The sequence below is a fragment of the Eleutherodactylus coqui genome, chromosome 1 (genome assembly GCF_035609145.1).
Source record: "Eleutherodactylus coqui strain aEleCoq1 chromosome 1, aEleCoq1.hap1, whole genome shotgun sequence".
Lineage (NCBI taxonomy): Eukaryota > Metazoa > Chordata > Amphibia > Anura > Eleutherodactylidae > Eleutherodactylus > Eleutherodactylus coqui.
The window spans coordinates 112,783,549-112,811,058 of NC_089837.1; the positions used below are offsets into that span (position 1 = coordinate 112,783,549).

The window sequence follows — 27,510 nt, forward strand, 5'->3', positions numbered from 1 at the left end:
TGAATCAGTGTTTAATCAGAGTAAAGGAAACATTAAAGCTTAAAGTGATGATACGTAACACAAAGTGAGGTGCCTTTTTGCGATCTCCTTTAAATATCTTGATCAATGAGATAATTCGCCATGCTTTTCACAGCCAGCATAGTTTCCTCACATAGTTTCCTATGTCATGCTCAGGGAGCAGAAAACCATATTCACCTTCATCACGAAGTTCAAACACAAATGAGTATTTAATGCCTGTGTCATAGGTCCAGTCAACCGAAGAGCCGCAAACTGGATCTGGAAATAGAAATAATATGTTAATAACATATATATAAGACTAATATTTAACATCTATATGTTCATGCTTTTTCAAGCCAAAGCAATGTTTGCTTCTGCTAAAATGTGTAAAATGCCATTTAAATGTCAGACCAGCAGCCACATTATTAGTGAGTGCTATGACCAACATGGCAGCTACAGAATATGCATAAATTGGGAATGGCAGCTACAACGCTATCGTCAGGGTGGGTAGGACGTGAGCGGTCCCAGGCTCTGACTCTGTCCCAGCCTCCACTAAATTCACCCAATGTGCCGTCAGGGAGATATAGTGGCCCTGTCCGCCTGTGCTTGTCCATGTGTCCGTTGTTAAGTGGACCTTGGCAGTAACCGCGTTGGTGAGGGCGCGTACAATGTTGCGGGAGACATGGTCGTGCAGGGCTGGGACGGCACATCGGGAAAAGTAGTGGCGACTGGGAACTGAGTAGCGCGGGGCCGCCGCCGCCATCATACTTTTGAAGGACTCCGTTTCCACAACCCTATACGGCAGCATCTCCAGGCTGATAAATTTTGCTATGTGCACGTTTAACGCTTGAGCGTGCGGGTGCGTGGTGGCGTACTTGCGCTTGCGCTCAAACACTTGCGCTAGCGACGGTTGGACGGTGCGCTGAGAGACATTGGTGGATGGGGCCGAGGACAGCGGAGGTGAGGGTGTGGGTGCAGGCCAGGAGACGGTAGTGCCTGTGTCCTCAGAGCGGGGTTGGATCTCAGTGGCAGGTTGGGGCACAGGGGGAGAGGCAGCGGTGCAAACCGGAGGCGTTGAACGGCCTTCGTCCCACCTTGTGGGGTGCTTGGCCATCATATGTCTGCGCATGCTGGTGGTGGTGAGGCTGGTGGTGGTGGCTCCCTGGCTGATCTTGGCGCAACAAAGGTTGCACGCCACTGTTCGTCGGTCGTCTGCACTCACAGTGAAAAACTGCCAGACCTTTGAGCACCTCGGCCTCTGCAGGGTGGCATGGCACGAGGGGGCGCTTTGGGAAACAGTTGGTGGATTATTCGGTCTGGCCCTGCCTCTACCCCTGGCCACCGCACTGCCTCTTGCAACCTGCCCTGCTGCTGCCCTTGCCTCCCCCTCTGAAGACCTGTCCTCAGTAGGCGTAGCAAACCAGGTGGGGTCAGTCACCTCATCGTCCTGCTGCTCTTCCTCAGAATCCTCGGTGCGCTCCTCCCTCGGACTTAATGCCCTTACTACTACCTCACTGATAGACAACTGTGTCTCATCGTCATCGGCCTCCTCACCCACTGAAAGGTCTTGAGACAGTTGCCGGAAGTCCCCAGCTTCATCCCCCGGACCCCGGGAACTTTGCAATGGTTGGGCATCAGTCACGATAAACTCCTCTGGTGGGAGAGGAACCACTGCTGCCCAATCTGAGCAGGGGCCCGAGAACAGTTCCTGGGAGTCTGCCCGCTCCTCAGAATGTCTCATTTTCATGGAGTGAGGAGACTGGGAGGAAGGAGGAGCAGCAGCCAGAGGATTCTGAGTTGCAGCAGTGGACGGCGCAGAACTCTGGGTGGACGATAGCTTGCTCGAAGCACTTTCTGCCATCCACGACAGGACCTGCTCACACTGCTCATTTTCTAATAAGGGTCTACCGCGTGGACCCATTAAATGTGCTATGAATGTGGGGACGCCAGAAACGTGCCTCTCTCCTAATCCCGCAGCAGTCGGCTGCGCTACACCAGGATCAGGAGCTCGGCCTGTGCCCACACCCGAACTAGGGCCTCCGCGTCCTCGGCCGCGCCCACGTCCTCTAGGCCTACCCCTACCCCTCAGCATGCTGTATTACCAGGAATGCAGAAAGACAACACTGTAATTAAATGTGCTGCTTATTGGCCTGTGGTTTGAGGCTGAGTTCGCTTAGGGAACGCCAGGAAATAATTTTGCGCAAGCCTGCTGTAACACTTAGCTGGCTGCGTATTTATTTGGAGAAATTTTACCCCCAGCACACACGGACCCAGAACACTGAGCACAGTGACAGGCAGGCCAAATAGATTTTTTTCTAATCTTTTTTTGCACAAGGACCACTGCGTATATTCAATCTATATATGTCTTCTGGCCCTGCCTACACAATTCTGTCCCTGATATGTGTGACGGAACTGCAGTGGTGCACTGTCTGTTATTAAGTGCAACAGAGCGGTGATTTCAGAGCCAGGAAATAATTTTGCGCAAGCCTGCTGTAACACTTAGCTGGCTGCGTATTTATTTGGAGAAATTTTACCCCCAGCACACACGGACCCAGAACACTGAGCAGAGTGACAGGCAGGCCAAATAGATTTTTTTCTAATCTTTTTTTGCACAAGGACCACTGCGTATATTCAATCTATAATATATGTCTTCTGGCCCTGCCTACACAATTCTGTCCCTGTAGTGTTACTGCAGGGCGCAATGCTCTGCACGGCCGATATAGCAAAAAAAAAAAAAAGTGCAACACTGCTAACAGCAGCCTCCACACTGCTGCACACTGTTAGATGTGGCCCTAAGAAGGACCGTTGGGGTTCTTGAAGCCTACACTAACTCCTAACACTCTCCCTGCCTAACCACCACTTCTGTCCCTGTAGTATTACTGCAGGGCGCAATGCTCTGCACGGCCGATATAGCAAAAAAAAAACAAAGTGCAACACTGCTAACAGCAGCCTCCACACTACTGCACACTGTTAGATGTGGCCCTAAGAAGGACCGTTGGGGTTCTTGAAGCCTACACTAACTCCTAACGCTCTCCCTACAGCAGCTCCAACACTAGCACTGTCCCTCAGCTATCTCACAACGCATCTGAGGCGAGCTGCAGGAGGTGACGATTTTTATACTCGGGTGACACCTGATCTCCCCAGCCACTCACAGCAGGGGGGTGGTATAGGGCTTGAACGACACAGGGGGAAGTTGTAATGCCTTCCCTGTCTTTCAATTGGCCAGAAAAGCGCGCTAACGTCTCAGAGAGGAAACTGAAAGTAACTCGAACATCGCGTGGTACTCGTTACGAGTAACGAGCATCTCGAACACGCTAATACTCGAACGAGTATCAAGCTCGGACGAGTACGTTCGCTCATCTCTAACTATGACACATAGAATTAGTGACTATATCGATATCATCCTTCAAGGAACAGAATGAGAAGTGGAAAACCCTCATTGGCCTCTGGGTGAGATACATTGATGACATTTTCGTTCTATGGTCAGGAACTGTCACTGAGTTCCAGAAATTTGTTGATCTTCTCAATCTTTTTTTTATGGCGGAAATCTATTTATGTAACATCACATTCTTGGATGTGACTGTCTCTAAAACAAAGCCAGGATGTATTCAAACAACAATTTTCCAAAAACCCACCACCACCAACAACCTCCTCCATTGGAACAGCCGCACCCTGTTTCTTGAAAGAGGGGCATATCAAGGGGACAGTTTATCCATGCCAAGGGGAACTGCTCCAAAGAATTAGACTTTGACAACAAAGCAGAAGAAATGACCAAAAGATTCTTGAATAGAGGTTATCCAATGGATACCTTTACAAGTGCCAGGAGATCGGCAAACGACAGAAACAGAAGTGACTTGTTGACAGTCAAACCCAGACCTGAGGAGAAACAGGTCATCAGGATTGTGGGTACATATGATGAGCAATCTGGAAATGTCAGAAAAATAATAGAAAAGTATTGTAACATCTTGCTAACAGACAAAGATCTCGCTAAATGCCTTAGTGACAGCCCATCTATTACATTTTGGAGGGACAGGAACCCTAGAGACCAGGTCCATAGTCACCTTACACCGGGACCTTTGCCTGAAACATGGCTGACTCCAAACCCAGTGAAAGGTACCTATCCCTGCTCCAACTGTAGTAGGTATATGAAAAGGGCCCCTACGTTTTAAAGTTCCAAGACCAACAGAACATACAATATCAGGGATTTTATAAATTGCAAAACAGCAGGAGTGATATACCTGGCCACTTGTCCATGCCCTATGGACTATGTGGGCACAACTATGAATCAGCTGAGAAGAAGAATCCTTGCCCACGGAGGCAATATTAATAGAGGTGAGCACAGTAGTTTGGCAACACATGTAGAGGAACACTACAACAGTGACCTCAGTGTTCTTACCTTTTAAGGAATGGAATAAGTAGATTGAATGGAAGAAGGGGGGCGTGGGGAACATTGTGTACTCTATCTGTCACCGCTTCGCAGAGCTCTTTTTCACACACGCTATTCCCATGCATCACAAGAGAACTTGCTGATCTCTCAATCATGACTCTCCTGTCTTCTGATAGGAGGAAAGAGGACAAGCCCCCAAGTCTGGGAAGGAGGGGCTATCGGCATGTAAAGGCCCGCTTTTCCTGTTCACACAGCACTACGCACTGACAAAAAAGCCATATATCACGGCTGGTTGTCTTTATTACATTGTTACATCTAAAAGCATCCTGATGACACAGCCGGGCACAGAGGTCCAGCTCTAGAAACACGTTGATGCACTGAGAAGAAGAGTTTAGATAGTTAGTCTTTTCACAACCTCTACTAGACAGTGAGATTAGAATTAGCCGGCCATCAGGTACCATCAACTAGGCAGCTACAATGTGGCCAATCAGTTTAGTCAGCGGCGGTCATCGTGACCTCACTAGAAAGAAAGATTCCACCACCTAGATTTATCAATTAAGTTAGCAAGGGTCTCTCCACTGTGAGTAGTCTTTTAGTGTGTTATAGGCTTTATCTGCTGAACAGGGAACAGCTGGAATTGTGTGCTGTTCTGTATCATCACTGGGACAGCTATACTGCGATTATCCGTTCTGTTCAAGCATTGCTACTATCAAACTCATTACTTCTGCTCTGCATTATCAGAGAGACAGGAGGCTAACATGGGCTATTACGTGTTTCCTCGAAAATAAGACACTGTCTTATATTATTTTTTGCCCCAAAGGAGGCACATTGTCTTATTTTCAGGGGGAGGGGAAGGGGGTGCTTATACTCACCTGGTCCACGGCGTCCCGGTGCATCGCGCTGCTGGTCTCCAGCGGTGATGCGGCAGTCTGCTGTGTCCTCCGCGCTGAGGAATACCCTGCCTCCAGCAAAGCGAGCGCTGTGAGTGGATTGAGCGTCAGCCAATCACAGCTGGCGCTCGATCATTCACAGCCATTTAGTGATGTCATTCACAAATCCAGCCCCTTTAACGGTAGTTTCCTAAGACTGTTGGCCACTGTGCTTAATGGTTGGAAGCCATACTCATTGGTCACAATATGGTAGAGTGATCATAAGTTAGAACCTTGTTTTGCTAACATGAAATGATCCATTAGAGGTAAGGGCATAGCTAAAGGGTAGGGTGCTAGAGTTCAGCTTCGGGCTCCGCCCACTGCAACTTTACCGCACAGTTCATGGCATTAATTATCTATATATGTATGACACTTTTTATAACATGACATGATTAGATGCTCTGCTCACTTATCCACAAAATAGTAACTACAGAATTCTTCTCACAAATAAAATTCTGCCTTTGTGTCCTGTAAAGTAATAATGTCCTGCTTTTGCTCCACAGTAATACTGTAGTGCCCCTATGTGTGATGTAGTAACAAATGGTGGTCCTTCTGTCCTCTGTCTCCCCCTAAAGTAATAGTGCTCCTTTTGTGTCCCCAGAAAGTAACACTCATCTCACACATCATAGTGTCTTCAGTCCCAACTTCCTTGCATTCACTCACGCAGTGCTGCTGGCTGAGCGGTCCGTCATCTCCCTGCAGTCTCTACTGTTCTTAGTAAAATATGAGCTATGGGGAGAAGTCGGACTACTCAGCCAGCAGCACTGTGTTAGTGAAGGACAGAAAGTTGTGACTAAATACAGTTGCTGGGCCTGGGAGCTGCAGTGGTTCATGGGAATGGCGCTGGCTAACACATTAGTAAGGGAGACCTCAGGGCCCCCTGGCTAAGGGGCTGGGTCATAGCTACAACCCCTGCGACCCCTATAGCTACGGCACTGATCAGAGTGACACCTTTCCAAATGTATGTCTTTGTGGATGGATGTTAAAGGGGCAAAGAAAATTCAATATGACTAAATCCCATTTCATCAGACAGCAATTAGGAATCAGTTGATGATCATTGATATCCAACGTGTATGAGAAGCATAAAGGGGATGTCCAGCTCTATTTAGGATAGGTGATGAATAGCAAATTGGTGGGTGTTTGCTTCCCAAGACCCCTGACAATCAGTTGTTTACCAGACCACTTTGCAGTGCACACAGGTGGAAGCACACAGCTCCATACACTTTGCAGTGACCCAGCATGGTATTGCAGGTACAGTGAATTGAAGTGAATGATGATGACCTATCCTGAGGAATATGAAAAAGCTCATGTAACAGCATACTAACAGGCTCCGGACTTTATTCAGCTGTGCAGAATGTTGTGAAGTGTAAGAGCTTAAAGGGGTTGTCCCGAGGCAGCAAGTGGGTCTGTACACTTCTGCATGGCCATAATAATGCACTTTGTAATGTACATTGTGCATTAATTATGAGCCATGCAGAAGTTATAAAAAGTTTTATACTTACCTGTTCCGTTGCTGGCGTCCTCGTCTCCATGGTGCCGACTAATTTTCGCCCTCCGATGGCCAAATTAGCCGCGCTTGCGCAGTCCGGGTCTTCTGCAGTCTTCTATGGGGCTCCGTGTAGCTCCGTGTAGCTCCGCCCCGTCACGTGCCGATTCCAGCCAATCAGGAGGCTGGAATCGGCAATGGACCGCACAGAAGAGCTGCGGTCCACGGAGGAAGAGGCCATCTTCAGCGGTGAGTAGAGAAGTCACCGGAGCGCGGGGATTCAGGTAAGCGCTCCGGTGAGCTTTCTTTACCTCCCTGCATCGGGGTTGTCTCGCGCCGAACGGGGGGGGGGGGTTGAAAAAAAAAAAAACCCGTTTCGGCGCGGGACAACCCCTTTAAGCCTTGTGCTCTTCTTCCTACATCATTCTTTGTCTCTTATCGCAGTTGTACTTTGTACTGTGAGACTTTTGTGAATATTCATCTTCTTTATATTCATGTTTCATAGACAACATAAACTTACATATTGTGGTGTAGATAGGCCCATATGTGTAGGTGGTGTTGTACAGACTTTGAAGTGCTTTCACTGCAGACTCTGCCATTTCTTCCTGTTAAAGATATAACATGAAAGTTTGAGAAATATTGGGACAGATTTACGGATGCTGTTTGATATCACTGTGAATAAGGAAGCACAGGCCTCTCACTAGCCAAACCAGAAACCTACTGTTACATCCAAGCAGTGCACTAAAGCACCATGCCTCAATACGGATGCCAGATGGTGTCCTATTTAAAACCACAACAACTGTCATCATGTGTTGCAAGGATCAATTGCACCTCCCCAGGCTGAACACCAGTCCCTTACTAATCAGGGAAAGTGAGGAACCCCTCTGTAGAAGTGGGTGATTGTCCTGATAAGGTCTGCCCCACTGTCTTCACCTGGGACCTGGCTATACCTGATTAGGAACCTGGAGATAAGTACAGAACACAAGAGATGACACTGTTGACGCACACTGAACACAGAACACGACTGTTCACACCTCATGTCTGGCCACTAGAGATGAGCGAACGTACTCGTCCGAGCTTGATACTCGTTCGAGTATTAGCGTGTTCGAGATGCTCGTTACTCGAGACGAGTACCACGCGATGTTCGAGTTACTTTCACTTTCATCTCTTTGATGTTAGCGCGCTTTTCTGGCCAATAGAAAGACAGGGAAGGCGTTACAACATCCCCCTGCGACGTTCAAGCCCTATACCACCCCCCTGCAGTGAGTGGCTGGCGAGATCAGGTGTCACCCGAGTATATAAATCGGCCCCTCCCGCGGCTCGCCACAGATGCATTCTGACAGAGATCAGGGACAGTGCTGCTGGTGCCGGAGCTGCTATAGGGAGAGCGTTAGGAGTTATTTTAGGCTTCAAGAACCCCAACGGTCCTTCTTAGGGCCACAACTAACCGTGTGCAGTAGTGTGGAGGCTGCTTTTTGCAGTGTTGCACATTTTTTTTATTTTGTATATCGGCCGTGCAGAGCATTGCGTCCTGCAGTAATTTTACATTGTCCAGGGCCAGTAGTGGTGAGGCAGGGACAGAAGACATATTTAGTGTATATAGGCAGTGGGCCTTTTCAAAAACATTTGGGAAAAAAAATCTATTTGGGCTGCCTGTGACCGTCCTCAGTGTACTGGGTCTCTGCTGGGGGTAGTTGTCCTAATTCATACGCAGCCAGCTAAGCGTTACAGCAGGCTTGCGCAAAATTCTTTCCTGCCTCTGTGTTGCCTCTTACATCACCGCTGTATTCCTGTCCACAAGTGTACTGGGTCTCTGCTGGGGGTAGTTGTCCTAATTCATACGCAGCCAGCTAAGTGTCACAGCAGGCTTGCGCAAAATTCTTTCCTGCCTCTGTGTTGCCTCTTACATCACCGCTGTATTCCTGTCCACAAGTGTACTGGGTCTCTGCTGGGGGTAGTTGTCCTAATTCATACGCAGCCAGCTAAGTGTTACAGCAGGCTTGCGCAAAATTCTTTCCTGCCTCTGTGTTGCCTCTTACATCACCGCTGTATTCCTGTCCACAAGTGTACTGGGTCTCTGCTGGGGGTAGTTGTCCTAATTCATACGCAGCCAGCTAAGTGTTACAGCAGGCTTGCGCAAAATTCTTTCCTGCTTCTGCTGTGCGTTCCGTAAGCGAAGTCAGCCTCCAACCGCAGGCCAATAAGCGGCACATTTAATTACAGCGTTCTGTTTCTGCACTACTCGTAATACAGCATGCTGAGGGGTAGGGGTAGGCCTAGAGGACGTGGACGCGGGCAAGGACGCGGAGGCCCAAGTCAGGGTGTGGGCACAGGCCGAGCCTGTGCGGTGGCCAGGGGTAGAGGCAGGGCCAGACCGAATAATCCACCAACTGTTTCCCAAAGCGCCCCCTTGCGCCATGCCACCCTGCAGAGGCCAAGGTGCTCTAAGGTATGGCAGTTTTTCACAGAGACGCCTGACGACCGACGAACAGTGGTGTGCAACCTTTGTCGCGCCAAGATCAGCTGGGGACCCACCACCACCAGCATGCGCAGGCATATGATGGCCAAGCACCCCACAAGGTGGGACGAAGGCCGTTCACCGCCTCCGGTTTGCACCACTGCCTCTCCCCCTGTGCCCCAACCTGCCACTGAGATCCAACCCCCCTCTGAGGACACAGGCACGAGTGCCTACCGGCCTGCACCCACACCCTCACCTCCGCTGTCCTCGGCCCCATCCAGCAATGTCTCTCAGCGCAGCGTCCAGACGTCGCTAGCGCAACTGTTTGAGCGAAAGCGCAAGTACGCCGCCACGCACCCGCACGCTCAAGCGTTAAACGTGCACATAGCCAAATTGATCAGCCTGGAGATGCTGCTGTATAGGCTTGTGGAAACGGAGGCTTTCAAAAGCATGATGGCTTCTCGGTTCCCAGTCGCCACTACTTTTCCCGATGTACCGTCCCAGCCCTGCACGACCACGTCTCCCGCAACATTGTACGCGCCCTCACCAACGCGGTTACTGCCAAGGTCCACTTAACAACGGACACGTGGACAAGCACAGGCGGGCAGGGCCACTATATCTCCCTGACGGCACATTGGGTGAATTTAGTGGAGGCTGGGACAGAGTCAGAGCCTGGGACCGCTCACGTCCTACCCACCCCCAGAATTGCGGGCCCCAGCTCGATGCTGGTATCTGCGGCGGTGTATGCTTCCTCCACTAAACCACACTCCTCCTCCTCCAACGCAACCTCTGTCTCGCAATCAAAATGTGTCAGCAGCAGCACGTCGCCAGCAGTCGGTGTCGCGCGGCGTGGCAGCACAGCGGTGGGCAAGCGTCAGCAGGCCGTGCTGAAACTACTCAGCTTAGGAGAGAAGAGGCACTCGGCCCACGAACTGCTGCAGGGTCTGACAGAGCAGACCGACCGCTGGCGTGCGCCGCTGAGCCTCCAACCGAGCATGGTCGTGTGTGACAACGGCCGTAACCTGGTGGCAGCTCTGCAGCTCGGCAGCCTCACGCACGTGCCATGCCTGGCCCACGTCTTTAATTTGGTGGTTCAGCGCTTTCTGAAAAGCTACCCACACTTGTCATACCTGCTCGGAAAGGTGCGCCGGCTCTGCGCACATTTCCGCAAGTCCAAGACGGACGCTGCCACCCTGCGCACCCTGCAACATCGGTTTAATCTGCCAGTGCACCGACTGCTGTGCGACGTGCCCACACGGTGGAACTCTACGCTCCACATGTTGGCCAGACTCTGTGAGCAGCGTAGAGCTATAGTGGAATACCAACTCCAACATGGGCGGCGCAGTGGGAGTCAGCCTCCTCAATTCTTTATAGAAGAGTGGGCCTGGTTGGCAGCCATCTGCCAGGTCCTTGGAAACTTTGAGGAGTCTACCCAGATGGTGAGGGGGATGCTGCAATCATTAGCATCACCATTCCTCTGCTATGCCTCTTGAGAAGTTCCCTGCAAAGCATAAAGGCAGATGCTTTGCGCTTGGAAACAGATGCGGGGGAAGACAGTATGTCGCTGGATAGTCAGAGCACCCTCATGTCTATATCTCAGCGCGTTGAGGAGGAGGGGGAGGAGCATGAGGAGGAGGGGGAAGAGACAGCTTGGCCCACTGCTAAAGGGTACCCATGCTGCTTGCCTGTCATCCTTTCAGTGTGTATGACCGGAGAAGGAGGAGGAGGATCCTGAAAGTGATCTTCCTAGTGAGGACAGCCATGTGTTGCATACAGGTACCCTGGCACACATGGCTGACTTCATGTTAGGATGCCTTTCTTGAGACCCTCGCGTTACACGCATTCTGGCCACTACGGATTACTGGGTGTACACACTGCTCGACCCACGGTATACGGAGAACCTTTCCACTCTCATACCTGAAGAGGAAAGGGGTTCGAGAGTGATGCTATACCACAGGACCCTGGCGGACAAACTGATGGTAACATTTCCATCCGACAGCGCTATTGGCAGAAGGTGCAGTTCTGAGTGCCAGGTAGCAGGGGAGGCGCAGAGATCAGGCAGCATGTACAGCGCAGGCAGGGGAACATTCTCCAAGGCTTTTGCCAGCTTTCTGGCTCCCCAGCAAGACTGTGTCACCGCTCCCCAGTCAAGGCTGAGTCGGCGGGAGCACTGTAAAAGGATGGTGAGGGAGTACGTAGCCGATCGCACGACCGTCCTCCGTGACGCCTCTGCCCCCTACAACTACTGGGTGTCGAAGCTGGACACGTGGCCTGAACTCGCGCTGTATGCCCTGGAGGTGCTTGCTTGTCCTGCGGCTAGTGTCTTGTCAGAGAGGGTGTTTAGTGCGGCTGGGGGAATCATCACGGATAAGCGTACCTGCCTGTCAACCGACAGTGCCGACAGGCTTACACTCATCAAGATGAACAAAGCCTGGATTTCCCCAGACTTCTCTTCTCCACCAGCGGACAGCAGCGATACCTAAGCAATACGTAGGCTGCACCCGCGGATTGAAGCATCGTTCTCTATCACCATCAAAAATGGGGACCTTTTTGCTTCATCAATCTGTGTATTCTATTCATCCTCCTCCTCCTGCTCCTCCTGCTGAAACCTCACGTAATCACGCCGAACGGGCAATTTTTCTTAGGCCCACAAGGCTCAGTCATATAATTTTTGTAAACAATTTTTATACGTTTCAATGCTCATTAAAGCGTTGAAACTTTTACCTGAACCAATTTTTATTTCAACTGGGCTGCCTCCAGGCCTAGTTACCAATTAAGCCACATTAACCAAAGCGATTAATAGGTTTCACCTGCCCTCTTGGTTGGGCATGGGCAATTTTTCTGAGGTACATTAGTACTGTTGGTACACCAATTTTTTGGGGCCCTCGCCTACAGTGTAATCCAATTAATTTTTTGCCCACCTGCATTAACGCTGACGTTACATCAGCTGTGATGGGCAATGCAATGGGATGTATTTATATACCGCCGGTGGCTTCCTGGCACCCACCCATGCTACATTTAATCGGACGTTACCTCAGCTGTAATGGGCACTGCAATGGGATACATTTATGTACAGCCGGTGGGTTCCAGGGAGCTGTGGGTGCACACGGACTTCCCATTGCGGAGTTGTACCTGCCTGTGACTATTTATAAAAAACCGCGGTCTGACTGGGGCATGCAGACACCTTGACAGAATGAATAGTGTGTGGCACATAGGTTCCCCATTGCTATGCCCACGTGTGCAGCTCCTGATGGCGGTGGCACAGGATTATATTTCTCATTGCTTCTGTACAGCATTGTGGGCTATCGCCCCGCCCCTTTTAAAGAGGGTCGCTGCCTAGCCGTGCCAACCCTCTGCAGTGTGTGCCTGCGGTTCCTCCTCATGGCAGACGCACTTTTAAATAGACATGAGGGTGCTGTGGCATGAGTGCAGCTGAAGGCTGCGCAGGGACACTTTGGTGTGCGCTGTGGACACTGGGTCGTGCGGGGGGGTTGGGCAGCATGTAACCCAGGAGAAGTGGCAGCGGAGTGTCATGCAGGCAGTGATTGTGCTTTGTTGGAGGTAGTGTGGTGCTTAGCTAAGGTATGCATTGCTAATGAGGGCTTTTCAGAAGTAAAAGTTGTTGGGAGGGGGGGGGGCACTCTTGCCGCTATTGTGGCTTAATAGTGGGACCTGGGAACTTGAGATGCAGCTCAACATGTAGCCCCTCGCCTGCCCTATCCGTTGCTGTGTCGTGCCCATCACTTTCTTGAATTGTCCAGATTTTCACAAATGAAAACCTTAGCGAGCATCGGCGATATACAAAAATGCTCGGGTCGCGCATTGACTTCAATGGGGTTCATTACTCGAAGAGAACCCTCGAGCATCGCGATAATTTCGTCCCGAGTAACGAGCACCCGAGCATTTTGGTGCTCGCTCATCTCTATTGGCCACCTGCAGAGACATACAGAACACATTGCTGTTCACACCAACAAACAAGGTCATGCATACTACACAGAACAGGACTGCGCATAGATCACATGTCTGGCCATCAGCACAGACATACGGAACAAGTCACTATTCACACCAAGACACAAGGTCATGCACACCACACAGAACGAGATTGCACACACCCCACATGTCTGGCCACCTGTACAGACATACAAGACAATTTCCTGTTCACACAAGACACATACGGATATGTTTACCACATAGAACAGGAACCCCACCCAGAACTCACATGCATGCAGATAGTAAACCATTGTTAGACCAAGTGTCCTCACATCAAGGGGATAGAGAGTCAGCCACCGTGCTGAACATACAGGGAACAGTGTCAGGCGTCACCTACCTGACACACTCATAAGCCATCAGATGTCTGAAAGCTGCACCCGTCAAAGGCAAGCGAAGAGGGGGTCTGCATATGATGCAGACGGGGACTACAGATGTCCAGACTGTCTTCAGGGAAGGTGAAGGACACGCAACAGACTAGACATGCACAACACAGCTCAGAGTGGGATTAACACAGAGTGCATCAAAAGAGTAAAACAGTAAAGCACTAAAATGACCAGCATCTTCTACCAAGAGATGCTAGTATTTATGTGCAGCAGACAAGAGGGGATTGGCTGGAGAAACACCACAAACCAGACAGCTGAATGAACCCTCACCTGTGAAGCTGTGCTCATGGAAACCTGTAGAACCCCAGGTCCCAGATGCACAACCTCACAGTACCTCCCCTTTAAAAAAGGGACCTCTGTAACTCCTCTAAACTAAACACATGTAGAGGATTTATCTAAAAAGGCCCTGACACCAAGGCAGAGATGGCAAATGGGAAGGAGTAACAAATTGTGCACCTTTAAATAGAACATCTGCACCTTACGCAATCGGCCTCAGTCACTGAAGTCTGCAAAGAGAGTGCACAGTCCAGAGGGAAAAGAGATGGAAATCCCTCCTACTGACATAGCGTGCACAGGACTTACCCGAACGGGCCTGATGCGGATGCCAGTCAATTAGTAGAGGGAATAAAACTCAGGTACATACCACACAGGGGTCTGCAGCAAACGGTAAGGCCAGTCATTATGTTACGTCCATGTGGTGCACTAAAGCACCAAGCCTCAGTATGGATGCAAGATGGTTTCCTAATAAAACTGCAAACACCACTCATAGTATTTACACTGACAAACTACACTTCTCCAGGCAAAGATGGCAAGACATATGTCCCTTACTAATTAGGAAAAGTGGGGAACACATGCCTAAAAGCAGGGTGATTGTCCCAATAAGAACAGCCCGACTGTCTTTATCTGGGACCTGGATATCCCTGATTAGGAACACAGAATATGACTGTTCACACTTCATGTCTGCCCACCTGCACAGACATACAAAACACATCCAAGCAGTGCACTAAAGCACCATGCCTCAATACGGATGCCAGATGGTGTCCTATTTAAAACCACAACAACTGTCATCATGTGTTGCAAGGATCAATTGCACCTCCCCAGGCTGAACACCAGTCCCTTACTAATCAGGGAAAGTGAGGAACCCCTCTGTAGAAGTGGGTGATTGTCCTGATAAGGTCTGCCCAACTGTCTTCACCTGGGACCTGGCTATACCTGATTAGGAACCTGGAGATAAGTACAGAACACAAGAGATGACACTGTTGATGCACACTGAACACAGAACACGACTGTTCACACCTCATGTCTGGCCACCCGCACAGACATACAGAACACGTTGCTGTTCTCACCAACATACCAGGTCATGCACACCACACAGAACAGGACTTCGCATAGAGCACATCTGGCCACCTAAACAGACATATGCAACAAGTCGCTGTTCACACCAACACGCAAGGTCATTGAGAACTCACATGCATACAGATAGTAAACTATAGCTAGTCCAATTGTCCTCACATCAAGGGGATAGTCAGCCACCATGCTGAGATACAGGGAACAGTGTCAGGCATCACCCATCTGACACACACACAAGACATCAGATGTCTGGAGGCTGCACCTGTCAATGGGAAGGGAAGAGCGGATCTGCACATGCAACAGACAAGGACTACAGGTGTCCAGACCGTCCTCAGGGAAAATGAGAGACACACAGACTAGACATGCACAACACAGCTCAGAGTGGGATTGACACAGAGTGCATCAACAGAGTAAAGCACTAAAATGACCAGCATCTTCTACCAAGAGATGCTGGTGTTTATATGCAGCAGACAAGAGGGGATTGGTTGGAAAAACCCACACCCAGCCCGCTCAATAAACCCTCACCTGTGAAGCTGTGCTCATGGAAACCTGTAGAACCACAGGTCCGAGATGCACAACCTAACACCTACTGCACACTGATGAGGGGCAAACCCCCCCAAACACCGGAAACTAGCATAAATTATTCCAGAAATCCATGCTAGTTTATAGCTGTCGTGGATTTCTGTGTTGGCACACAGAGGAGCCGTGATGAGATTAATATATGAAGAGGCGTGCACCGCTTGATAAATTAGTCATATCATGCCCCGGCAAAAATTATATTCACATAGGTGTAAGCGCATTTTTGCACTGTGCATTTGCACAATGGGCGTTGCGTTATTGTGTACACCTGTGCGTGCTAGATTTCATTTTTTGTGAGTGCATGTAATGTGTATTTTCACGGACAATAAAACACGCAAACATGTTTCTATTAATTTCTATGGGAAATTAACCCCTTAGTGACCAGCCCATTGCCTTTTTACGTCCTGGCCTGCTGGACTTAATTCCCAGAGGATGTAAAAACATGCCTCCTCTGGGAATGATAGCCCTGCAGGCTCAGGACGTGATAGCTCTATGCTGTTGGTTACCGGAGGTAGCCGACAGCATGGAGCTGTCATCCAGGGCCGCGGGACCCCACCCCCGGTCACGCGATCGCATTAAAGTTAACGAAAAGTGTAAAAAAAAAATAAAAAAGTTTGTTTCATTTCCCCTCATGGATCATATCCATGAAGGGAGATGAAATTAGGTACCTAAACCCCCAGATTTTTTTTGCGGATGTTGCCCGCCTTCTGTGCACACATCCATTGCCAAAATGGCGGACGCAGGCGCAAAAGCCGCTGTTTGGTGGGGTAATTAAAAATCTCCCCACACCTGGCTACTAAATGTAGCCAAGAGCCTTGAGATTTCATGGGGTGCCATGGTACGCGTTTCCCAGTCACGTGATCACCGTTATCCAATGGATAACGGCGATCACGTAAAAGTAATAAAAAGCTCAATTTTCACCTCCCATCACGGATCAGATCCATGAGGGGAGGTGAAATTACTCAAATAAGGCCACCGGCGATGTCCCCTGACAGGATCCTTATTCGTGGACCTTCTACTCTAAATTGCATTAATTCCTGAAAAGAAACTGTGGGGTCAAAATACTCCTGACCCCCTCAGTGAATACATTAAGGGGTGTAGTTTTTAAAATGGGGTCATTTGTGGGGGTATCTATCATTCTGACACATATGAGCCTTTGCAATCTTGGTTTGCTGTAGGAAAACAAAATGTTCCTCAAAATGTTGATAATTAATGTTCAATTTGTATGTCCCCTAAATGGTTAAAAAAAAAAACGAAAGTTTTTCAAACGTGCATTCAGAATAAAGTGAACAGATGGATATATATATATATATATATATATATATATTTGTACAGTATGTTTACACATATTTGAGATATTGCAGTTGAAAATGTGAAAAAATGACAATTTTTTTTCAATATTTTCCCATTTTTGGCATTTGTAATAAATATACACAAATTCTATGGGTCTATTTTTACCACCTAAATGAGATACAATATGTGGCAAAAAAACAATGTCAGAATCACTTGGATATGCAAAGCCTTACGGAGTTATGATATGTTAAAGTGACAGATTTCCAAAATTTCCAAAATTTGGCTCCGTCACTAAGGCGCAAACAGGCTTCGTCACTAAGGGGTTAAGAAAAATGATTTTAATATGTGCTATGTTTATGCGCAATAGGCACGAATATAGAACAGAATATGCTATGCATTTTTTTTTCTCGTTGCATTCAATACTCTATGTTTTTATGTATTTTTTTGTAATACATTAAATATATATCCCTTTATACAACTATGTTTTTTTTGGGTGAATTCTATCCAAATACGTGTCTTGTTGGATTTTTTTAAAGACTTTTTCTTTTCTGTTGCTTTGACCAAAAAACACCATTCTTGGATCTGTCCTACGGCTCTCCTATTACCTCTGGATGCCCATGTGCACAGACTTGTATCTTTTTGTAGACTTGGACTTCAGGTGTGCTGACAGTCTTCCTGTTGGACTGTAAGTTACCTTTATCATTTATCTAATACCAATTATTTGTATCTACTACCATTTGGACAAGGCGCTATCCCATTAATTTTTCTTATACCGGGATCAGCCGTACATTCACTTGAACTCTACAAGCATTTTAGAATGCTGCGGCACAGTTCAGAATGCTTTAGCAGCTCTGTTTATTTCACTACCCCAAAATATACAGTCACTTAGTTGCATTGCAGGCCTCCTTAGTTATCTACAGTTTCTCAATACTTCTCTGGCCTCCTTGAAATATAGACTCCTAATTATTATTAGGCCTCTTGTGATTCCCTGGGCATTCAACACATCACACAATGTTTTTAAGATCACAGTTGAGGTGGGGGTAATCTCTTACAGGGCTTAAACATATGGGAGTGAAAATCATGGCCACATAACCGGACGGAACCATTGATTTCAATGGTTTCATTTTCAACATTGGGATTCTTGGGCGAAAAACAATAAGACTTGCCTTATCTTTCTCGCATGTAGTTTTTCTATGTACGAGAAAGATAGAGCAGGAATGGTCAAAGAAATCCTGGGTTCTTGCGCTGAGACGCCCCATAGCGAAGAGCGTATTAGCGCATACGCCCATGTGTTTATGTTCTCAATAACACACATCTGGCAGTACAGAGCCAGCAAGAAGACCAAACTGTTTCTAATGAGCAGCAGTGAGAACTTGAAGAGAGCAGGCCAATAATGAGTAGTACCTGAGTGAAGGGAGATGCTGAAGCTGCTGCCTGTCTGTTTTCTGTACAGGCAGCAGCTTCAGTTGCATATTTCATTGTTCCTCTCAGCTACATAGCTCTCCCCACAAAGCTGCTACTCTACTCCCCACCTGCAGTTTATCTTTCCCCTTCCTCACACAGACCTCCTGCCACCCTGTTTCTCTTCCCATAACCCCATTCCTTGCCAGAGCGCCTGTTACCCAGTGTACCCCAACCACTCCCTTCTACGAACCCCTTAGAACTCGTAGGACCCCTATGCCCCCAAGAAATCCTCCGACAACTTGACTCTCCTCCATCACAGAGCCTCTACCATCTTCTATTCTCTCTACCTCCTCCCCCACAAAGCCCCTTACTTTTTGTCCCTCTTTTCCCCTCCTCCCCAAACTTATGTCTATCAAGAAGCCCCATTGTCAAAAGTACTCATTATCAATAGTGCCATCCAGAGTGTATCAGGAGAGTCATCTAAATTTTATTACAAGCCCTTAGTGTAGCACAATCTGCCAATGCAACCCTCAGAGCAAAAATGGTTGTGCAGCCCTGGTCTATAATGTGATTATCATCTACATTGCTCACTAGTCGTTCCCAAGTTTGTACCTACCAGTTTCTCATGATTTGGTGTCTTTTCACTTGTATATCCATAGGGATATAATAGTAATTGTGAGAATGAGTGGAAACTTATGTAAGCCTTCAAAGAGGAAAGGCTATCACGAATGTATCTAGTAACAGCTTGTGTTTCCGGTGCAGATTCCGGGGCGGTCCCAGCATAGCCTTCACTACAAGGCTCATCATCGCGGTAAATACCTGCACAAGAAAGATGCATATGAGGGATATTCTGCTATAACTCTACCTTTATGCTCTAAAATGAGCCTCTTTCATTAAAGCTTATCTCTTCATTATCTTGGAAACATTCCCGGTAAGAATAAAGTACGGCGGATATTCAATACAATATTTATCAGGCTGCTATTTATTATTTCTCTTTATTATTATATGCATTAAATTGGGATGCTGGTCTGGTTTTCTTTACGGACTTTGAAATACACTGCAGTTAACTCACCATCCCATGATATATTGAAATTCCTGTTAAGATCTGTACCAAAACATTTATTATTAGGGGTTGGAGCACGATTCTTTCTCCACATGCGATCCTGTAGATGTTACAAAACATGAGCATCACTTTACATACAAGATGGGTCTGCAGAGCAATTTTCTTAAATTGTAAGGCCCAATGTTCCCGTGTGGATTTGATTTATTAACCCTTTGCAATCCAATTTTAAATTCAGGGTTTCCTAGGGGGCGTTCTCTTTCTGCCATTATACAATCGCGCCATCTGCTGGCTAGAGCCAGTACTGTGTTATTGGACATGCTGGAGAGGCCCCTGACAACAGAGCGGCCAGTAATCTACAGTAAGAATACCCTGCTGGACGTCTTCTGACATCGGAGCTGCACAGCCTTTAATCAGAATGTATTTAGTCGTTAGACAGTGGATTGGAAAGGGTTAAATCCGCGCGGATCTCCTATGCGGGAGAACTGCAGCTCTAGCCACCCATAGGAAACAATGGGGCATCCACAACTGAATTAAACCCTTGATTTGATTTTTAGGTGCTTTGTGGATGCCACGCCTGAATCTTAAATCACAGCATGCTCCATTTTATCACGGATGTGGCTCTATTCATCTCTATGGGAGATGAAAACACACAATCCGCGATCACCTGCAAGCCATTAAAAAAAAATCATTTTTAAGATGATCCACAGTGCATTTGCTGTGGATATCCACCTTGAAAATCTGCGCATGCGGTGGACATTGGGCCTAAAAGTTGAAGGTGGAAATATTCCAATCACTATCTAATGTCTATTAGTCATTCGATTGATCTTCAGATATTCTACATTTTATCTCTTTTACATTATCTATTTGCAGTAATTGTTGATATTTCCAATACTCACACTTGTCCAAGTCCAAACATAGCCATCAATATTAAATACAGGCAAGACATGAAATATCAAACTGTCCAAGAGCTTCGTCATTTCTTTGTCCTTTCCATATGTTTTTACTGCCTGGTTAGGATATAAAAGAATTATAGTCATTTTTAATTTACAGCATGATATCTAATAATATTACTAAACACAACTGGTTTCTAAAGAGTTTTATAGCTTGAATGATACTTGAGAGAAATAACAAGAACAGAAAGAAAGCTTTCACATGCCTTGCAATGTACTGAGAAATGGTGAAATGCTAACATTTTTCTTTATTTCAGATGTTTCTAAGATGTTACCTTAGCTATGAACCACTGACAGAATGCAGGAGAGATCCATTCCCGAGCATGGATTCCACATTCTACAAAGACTCCTTTCTTGGCAGATTCTTGATTTCCAATCTTCATAAAATGGAAGGACTGATGTCAGTATAGCATAGTACATAAAGTATGAAGGTTATATAATAAGTTCTTCTCACTACAACAACCCCTATTCATATGCTCATTCCAGTTCAATGATATAAATCAAATAAATCAATAATTAAAAACTTGCAGACATTGATGCAACCATTTAGGTTTCAAAAGCTTAAATGATCATTGAACGTTCAATCAACTTTGCATAAATCAACAGTACATGTAAATATTAGAAATAGTAATATGTTTCCCCATTTATCAGGCAGGTTCCTGCCTTACGGCTACTGTCACAACTACACTGCTCAGTACTTCTCTTGGATGCCTTGCATGATGTTGCTGCTTCTCTATACATGAGAAGTAGGTATAGTGGAGCAGGATCTCCCCTCCTCTGTGTGTGCTGTGTATGGAATACATCATAGCAGCTAGTCTAGATCCATATTTTTTAAAGTATAGTAGGTCGGTGCAGGGCATCTGGAGCTCTAAATCTGAAAAATTTAGTGACCTGAAAGATTAAGTATGTTTTAACTTACAGTTGTGCACAGTTTCATACAAATCAGCTTATTATTCTCCCTACAGTTTAGGATGAAGTCTGTTCCTTTTGTAGGAAAACTAACATTACCATTTTGGACAAGCAGAACTCGTTCTAATTCAAACTGCTTTTGCTATGGTTTTAAGGCCAAGATTCTTGATTTTAAAATGACCCAGAGGCATTCAGTATCTCTAACAAAACAGGAGTTACAGCAGCTTGAAGTGGGGTCAGAAATATTGAATTTACAGCTGTCACTTTTTAGTCAGGGCTCAGTCACATGGGCACATCGGCACCCGTACACAGGCGCCGATGCGCCCGTGTGACTGAGCCCTCACTGCAGGAAGAAGACGCCCGTACCTGAAGACGGACGTCTCTCTGCAGGGCCGATGAAAGAACACATGACCGGCAACGAAGCCGGTCACATGTTCTTCCTCCCGGCGCTGCAGAGAGACATCCGTCTTGAGGTATGTCCATCCTCTTCCTGCAGTAACACGGGCTGCCGATGCACCCATGTGACTGAGCCCTCAGTGTGTGAAGCAAAGAAAAAGCGGAGGAGGGATGAGCAGGCAGCAGTGAAGATTTGTTATTCTCTTGTATCTCCCTCTGTCCCACGGAAGGAGTGACATTAACTTTTCTTTATGTTATCACCCCCAACAATCAGAGGGCATATTTGCTCTCTCACTGTCACATATGGAGTCTTTTCCCCAGAATAGGAGTGAAAAGATGAAGACTTTCTCATCTAATCACTCTTCTACATCATTACTGAGCATTGGGTCTAAACATTTTTACAAACGTTTATTTCCCTGTATACAAGGCTTTACATATTGAAAAAATAAAAAGAACAAAAGAAATGCACATAATTGGTACCACCACATCTATAACACCCATACTATAAAATATTACATAATTTATCCCCTGTAGTAAAACTCCTATTTATGACATAATCAATGCTCCTGCCAAATTTCATGTTTCTACGACATCGGGAAGTGAGAGTATTAGATTACGCACGTAAAATTTGAGCGCTTAATCTTTTGCGCTAGAATTGAATAATCGAGTTGGGACCCATTAATGTTTCATATTTATGACATAATCAATGCTCGTGCCAAATTTCATGTTTCTACGACATCGGGAAGTGAGAGCAAATTTATCTATCAAAAAACTAATTTAAATTGCCATGTAGTAGGTGAAAGCAGATGCGTACCTTCAGAACAAGCATGGGCCGCCCTTCATATGTCTCTCCAATCTGAACTATAGAAGCCAAATTTGGGTTTTTTATCGCGACCGAATAAGCCCAGACAGCAATCTAATGAACCAAGAGACATAATGTATATAAATGTACTTCTTTGAATTACTCTTAGATGACTGACTCTGATTGGAGATGTTACTGACCTCTTTCCATTCACGGTAGCGGGAGAAGACCTTCCTGTCTTTACTTCCTTTGTTAAACTGATTCTCAATAGCTTTTTGTAAATCATGAAAAACTATCCTAATGGAAAACAGAATATAGCGGAAATGTAACAATAACACATAATGACATATATGAAGTAATGTAGATAAATGTTTAGAAAGATATGGATAATGCTACAGTATGTTTACACTAGCATCATGGCTTCCATCTATAGCATAAGCCATATCTACTATACAATAAATACAAATTATGAGCGATGGATTCTACTGACAGCGGAGTCCATTGGAGTTTAATCAAGGTTTCCTTTATTTTATGGTGCGGATAGCCTTGCATGCTGCATTATTCCTGCTAGCAGAAGTGTTGTAACTCTCTCAACACCAATTTGAGAAACCCTAGCAGACCTATTAGATCATTCCCTGTGCACCCAATCTAAGCCCAGAAGGACAGCGTTATTTTGTCTTCCCCATGCTACCTATAACTTAATATCAGAAGAGCTTAGTCAAGCCTTTAACCACTTTCTCTGAAAACTACATATCTCATGATGCTTTGGCTTGTATCATATAGGAAAGTGTGAAAATATATATAGATCATTGCAAGATATGAGCAGGTGACAGGAGATCCACCAATAATGGAATGCAGTGGAATTTGCTATGGAATTTACAGTACAAGCCATGTGGATGAAAGTTCTAAAATCTCTGGCACATGGAGTGGAATATTTCTGCATGCAGTCTGCAGTGTTTTAGACAATAGTGACCCCCTCTGTAGCTCCATTTAGTTATAGTGTCCCTCTTTCGTGTTCCTATTCACTAATAGACAGCAAGCAGCATCTCCCGACTCTCACACTCTTGCTGTGAGAAGTTCCAGCCATTGCTATGCTGAGCATACCCTGGCTCGTCCCTCTTCTCCTGTTTACATATATTTGCCTCCCAGCAAGGCCTCATGGCTTCCGACAGGTTAATTATGTTTTTTACTGCAATTAACATGGCTGTAAAAAATAATTACTGGCACCAGCTTATGCTGGGAATTACTGGGCTGGGTCGCAAACGCTAGTCATATCACAGACATATCTCTAATGCACAGTGGCCTAATAATGACCATTACATGAGACCCTACATTAAAGGAGTCTGTAGGCTGGAGCTCGCTTCTTTGAGTCCTTGATTTGCAATGTGCATGATATAGTTTGCATTACACAACCAAACTAAGATCAGTGCAGTAGGCGGAGGAGCAGAGGGGAATGCAGGGGATGTACGATCATCAGTCTGCAGAATTGGGAGTGTTCAGTGGAAATGTCATATACAAATTATATGTAATCTATTAATAGGTGAAAGTATGCTTTAATAAATATATTTGATAGGCCGCCTGCAGACTGCAAGAATTCTCGCTGCAGGACCCGACCCGAGCGCCTGCAGAGAGCAGTGCGGGCCCTCACCTCTCCCGCGGCCCCGGCTCTTTCATGTGCATGCGCAGAGCGGAACCGCGGCCATCTGCATAGGCCACGTTTGTTAACGCAATCCCATGCAGGCTTCCAGCGGCGGAAATCCCGCTGCTGAATTTCTGCCCGTCTGCAGGCGGCCTTAATTGTAATTATTACACGCAATAATTCAAATATTTTGATTATTATGTTCTATCAAGCAATAGGCCGCCAGCAGACTGCCAGGTCGGATCCCGCTGTGAGAATACGTCTCATGCCTCGGTGTTGACCTTATACTCATTCAGGCATCTTCTCTCTGCACTGCGATGTGCTGCCTGGCGCACAGCCACATGTGCGCAGTGGAGAGCCAGCGCAATAGGGGCTCGCACAGAAATAGGACATGCCGCGATTTGTTTACCGTGTGAGTTTTCACGCGGCCAAATCGCTACTGTCTGCATAGATCCTATGGCAGCGTGCATGGGCGGAAATTCTGCTGGAAATCCTGCCACGTGTGCAGGAGGCCACAATCTCCCTATTTATATTGTTTTGCCATGAAACACAGAGAAGGGATCTACAGTGCATGGAGTGGAGCACAATGATGATGTAATCACGTATAAGTAAGTACCTACCTGTACACGATTCTCTCCCTCTCTAAGAGCTCTACAATCACTTCAGATTGTTGTGCATCAGCATGAAAATGCACATTTGTTTTGGGGGTCACATAATGACTGTACTTGGGTTTCCAGAAGTCAAGCTGTAAAAGTAAACATAGCAAGAAATAGATGGATTTTGTTTGCAATATGTTTGATAAAATTACTAAAGGATTTAACCCTTTCATAAACTGCAAAAATAGCATCTAGGGATCTATCTAAGGCTGCTGACACATTTATATGTCCTGTAATACGGATGCGTATCAAGGCCTGACCATGAGTTTCCTAACCCGAACTTAGAGCATTATAGATCTCTGTGATGCTTGGAGTTTGGGTCGGCATACCCACCTTCAGCCCGCAACACTCATCTGTATAATGGACGCATAATCATGGTCGTAATATGCTTGTGTGTCACCGGCCTTAGAATCAACTTGTTTCACCTCTACCACATCACAGCTTTTAAATGGTATGTGCATCCTTATCCTGGATAAGGATATAGCACTAGTGAGGCCTCAACATCTATTAACCACGTCCCACTATATGACAGATATTTACATCCTGCTGCATTAGGGGTATGTATGAAGAGAAATCGGGGGGCAACCTCTCTTCATACAGCGCAGGCGCCGGCTGTTTATTACAGCCGACACCCGACAGCAATAGCCGCGATCAGCCGCGCAGCTCATCGGTGCTATAAACCCTTTAAATGCTGCTGTCAATTCTAATAGCAGCATTAAAATCCCACAAACGATGTATACCCCCCTCCCCCGCGAAGATATTGCAGGGAGCCGTGTGGGTGTCATGGCGGCTGGGGGCCTTCTGAAATACCGTCCCCATGGGGTAGCTTGATAGACTGCCTGCCGATCACAGTAGGATGTAATTCTATGGGATTACATCATACTGCAGGAGTGATCAAAGCATCGCAGGTTGTTGTGGCCTGTGGGGATAAAATAAAAAGTTAAAATCAGTACAATAAAGTTTCACTAAATATTTTTTTAAAAAGTAATAAAACTTAAAAAACGCCCCCTTTTGCCATATTTACAATAAAAGAATCTAAATAATAAAACAAAAATATATATTTGGCATCGCTGTGTCTACAAAAGTCTGATCATTATTTACCCCGTGAACGTGATCCGGAAAAAAAAATAAAGAACGCCAGAAATGCACTTTTTTGGTCACCCTGTCTCCCAGACAAAATGCAATAAAAAGCGATCAAAAAATTGTATGTATTTCATAATGGTACCAAACCAATGCAAACTACAGGACGTCTTGCAAAAAATGAGCCCTCACACAACTATGTAGATGGAAAAATAAAAAGGTTTTTGATGGCGGCAGAAAATAAAAAAAATTAAATCTTTGTGAAAAAAAAAAATAACAAGTTGTACAGCAAAAAAACCTATATAATTTTGGTATAATAGTAATCATACTGACCCATATCATGTCATTTTCATTGCAGTAAAAACAACAAATTTGCCGGAACGTTGTTTCTTTTTTCATTCTAATCCATTTAGAATTTTTTTTTACATTTTTCAGCACATTATATGGTACATTAAATAGTAACATTGAAAAATACGACTCGTCCTGCAAAAAACAAGCCTTCATACAGCGACATTGATTGATAAATAAAGGAGTTGCGATTTTTTAAAGGGGGCTGGAAAAAACGAAAATGGGAAAAAAAAGGTCCGCGTCATTAAGGGCTTAATCATAAGAATGATGGACGACTATTGTACATATTTTAAAATTATGTTAAAGATTGTAATGCGCATTTCTAAAATGCACACGATCCTCTACAAACACAGCGCATATGTATACAGATACAATACCATGAAATAGTATTGGCCTTGTCAATGGACTGAGGCTTTTCCCTGGGGCAAGGACCAGCTTTAATGCTAGAGGAATGGAACACTGACCCCCATAACCCTGACACACATTAAACTCCATTAAACTATCACCTGATCATTACATCAGCATCAAACAACTTACCTTCATTGTTTTGTCCAAGTATTTAATGAATTCCACCTCCCGGTCATTTTTAGGAGTAACTTTAAATACTTTCTCACTGCAAAAGGATAAATGTACATTAAAATGAGAAACATGAAGGATGCGGTATTGTGATTATTAAGAGGACAACAGATCAGTCACTCAATAAAAAGCCTCATGCATAGAAGAAAACAGTACTTGTCAAACCGCCGACCACGTAGAGCGCAGAGGCTGACTGTGATATAACACAGAAGTAGAAACAGCTTCATGTTGTCCACTGGCTTCTTCTAACTTCTCCCCCTCTTATATCTTCTTCCACCAAACTACATGTGATCACCGCATTATCTTCCGTTATTCTAAATGCTAGATTTTATTACTTGATAACATTTTTTACAGAAGCAACCGAAGTCCCAATCAACAACCAACTCAATATCTCTACTCTAAAACATAAGACTATTGCCCCCTAAAATAAGAAAATCACTCGTAAAGGTGTGATCTGGTTCATCAATAGTAGGTCTGCCTAAAGGGGTTGTCCTGTTCTAAGGGCCTCATGTAGAGCAGAGTGTTCAGGCAGCAGTCTTAAAGGGGTTGTCCCGCGCCGAAACGGGGTTTTTTTTTTTTTTAAACCCCCCCCCCCCGTTCGGCGCGAGACAACCCCGCTGCAGGGGTTAAAAAAACAACCCGCACAGCGCTTACCTGAATCCCGGCGGTCCGGCGTCTTCATACTCACCTGCTGAAGATGGCCGCCGGGATCCTCTGTCTCCATGGACCGCAGGGCTTCTGTGCGGTCCATTGCCGATTCCAGCCTCCTGATTGGCTGGAATCGGCACGTGACGGGGCGGAGCTACACGGAGCTACACGGAGCCCCATTCAGAAA

General features: G+C 46.1%; 1 protein-coding gene across 1 annotated transcript; it reads right to left on the reverse strand.

Moving 5' to 3' along the window:
* On the reverse strand, positions 1–26,946 carry LOC136610362 (mast cell carboxypeptidase A-like). The gene is given in 12 exon segments (XM_066589597.1): positions 1–160; positions 163–276; positions 7,320–7,404; positions 18,873–19,075; positions 19,329–19,419; positions 20,216–20,326; positions 20,545–20,646; positions 22,389–22,490; positions 22,577–22,673; positions 24,636–24,760; positions 26,637–26,712; positions 26,832–26,946. Coding segments are annotated over 12 exon segments (1,248 nt in total). The 5' UTR covers positions 26,903–26,946; the 3' UTR covers positions 1–89.
* Positions 26,947–27,510: the final 564 nt, after the last annotated feature.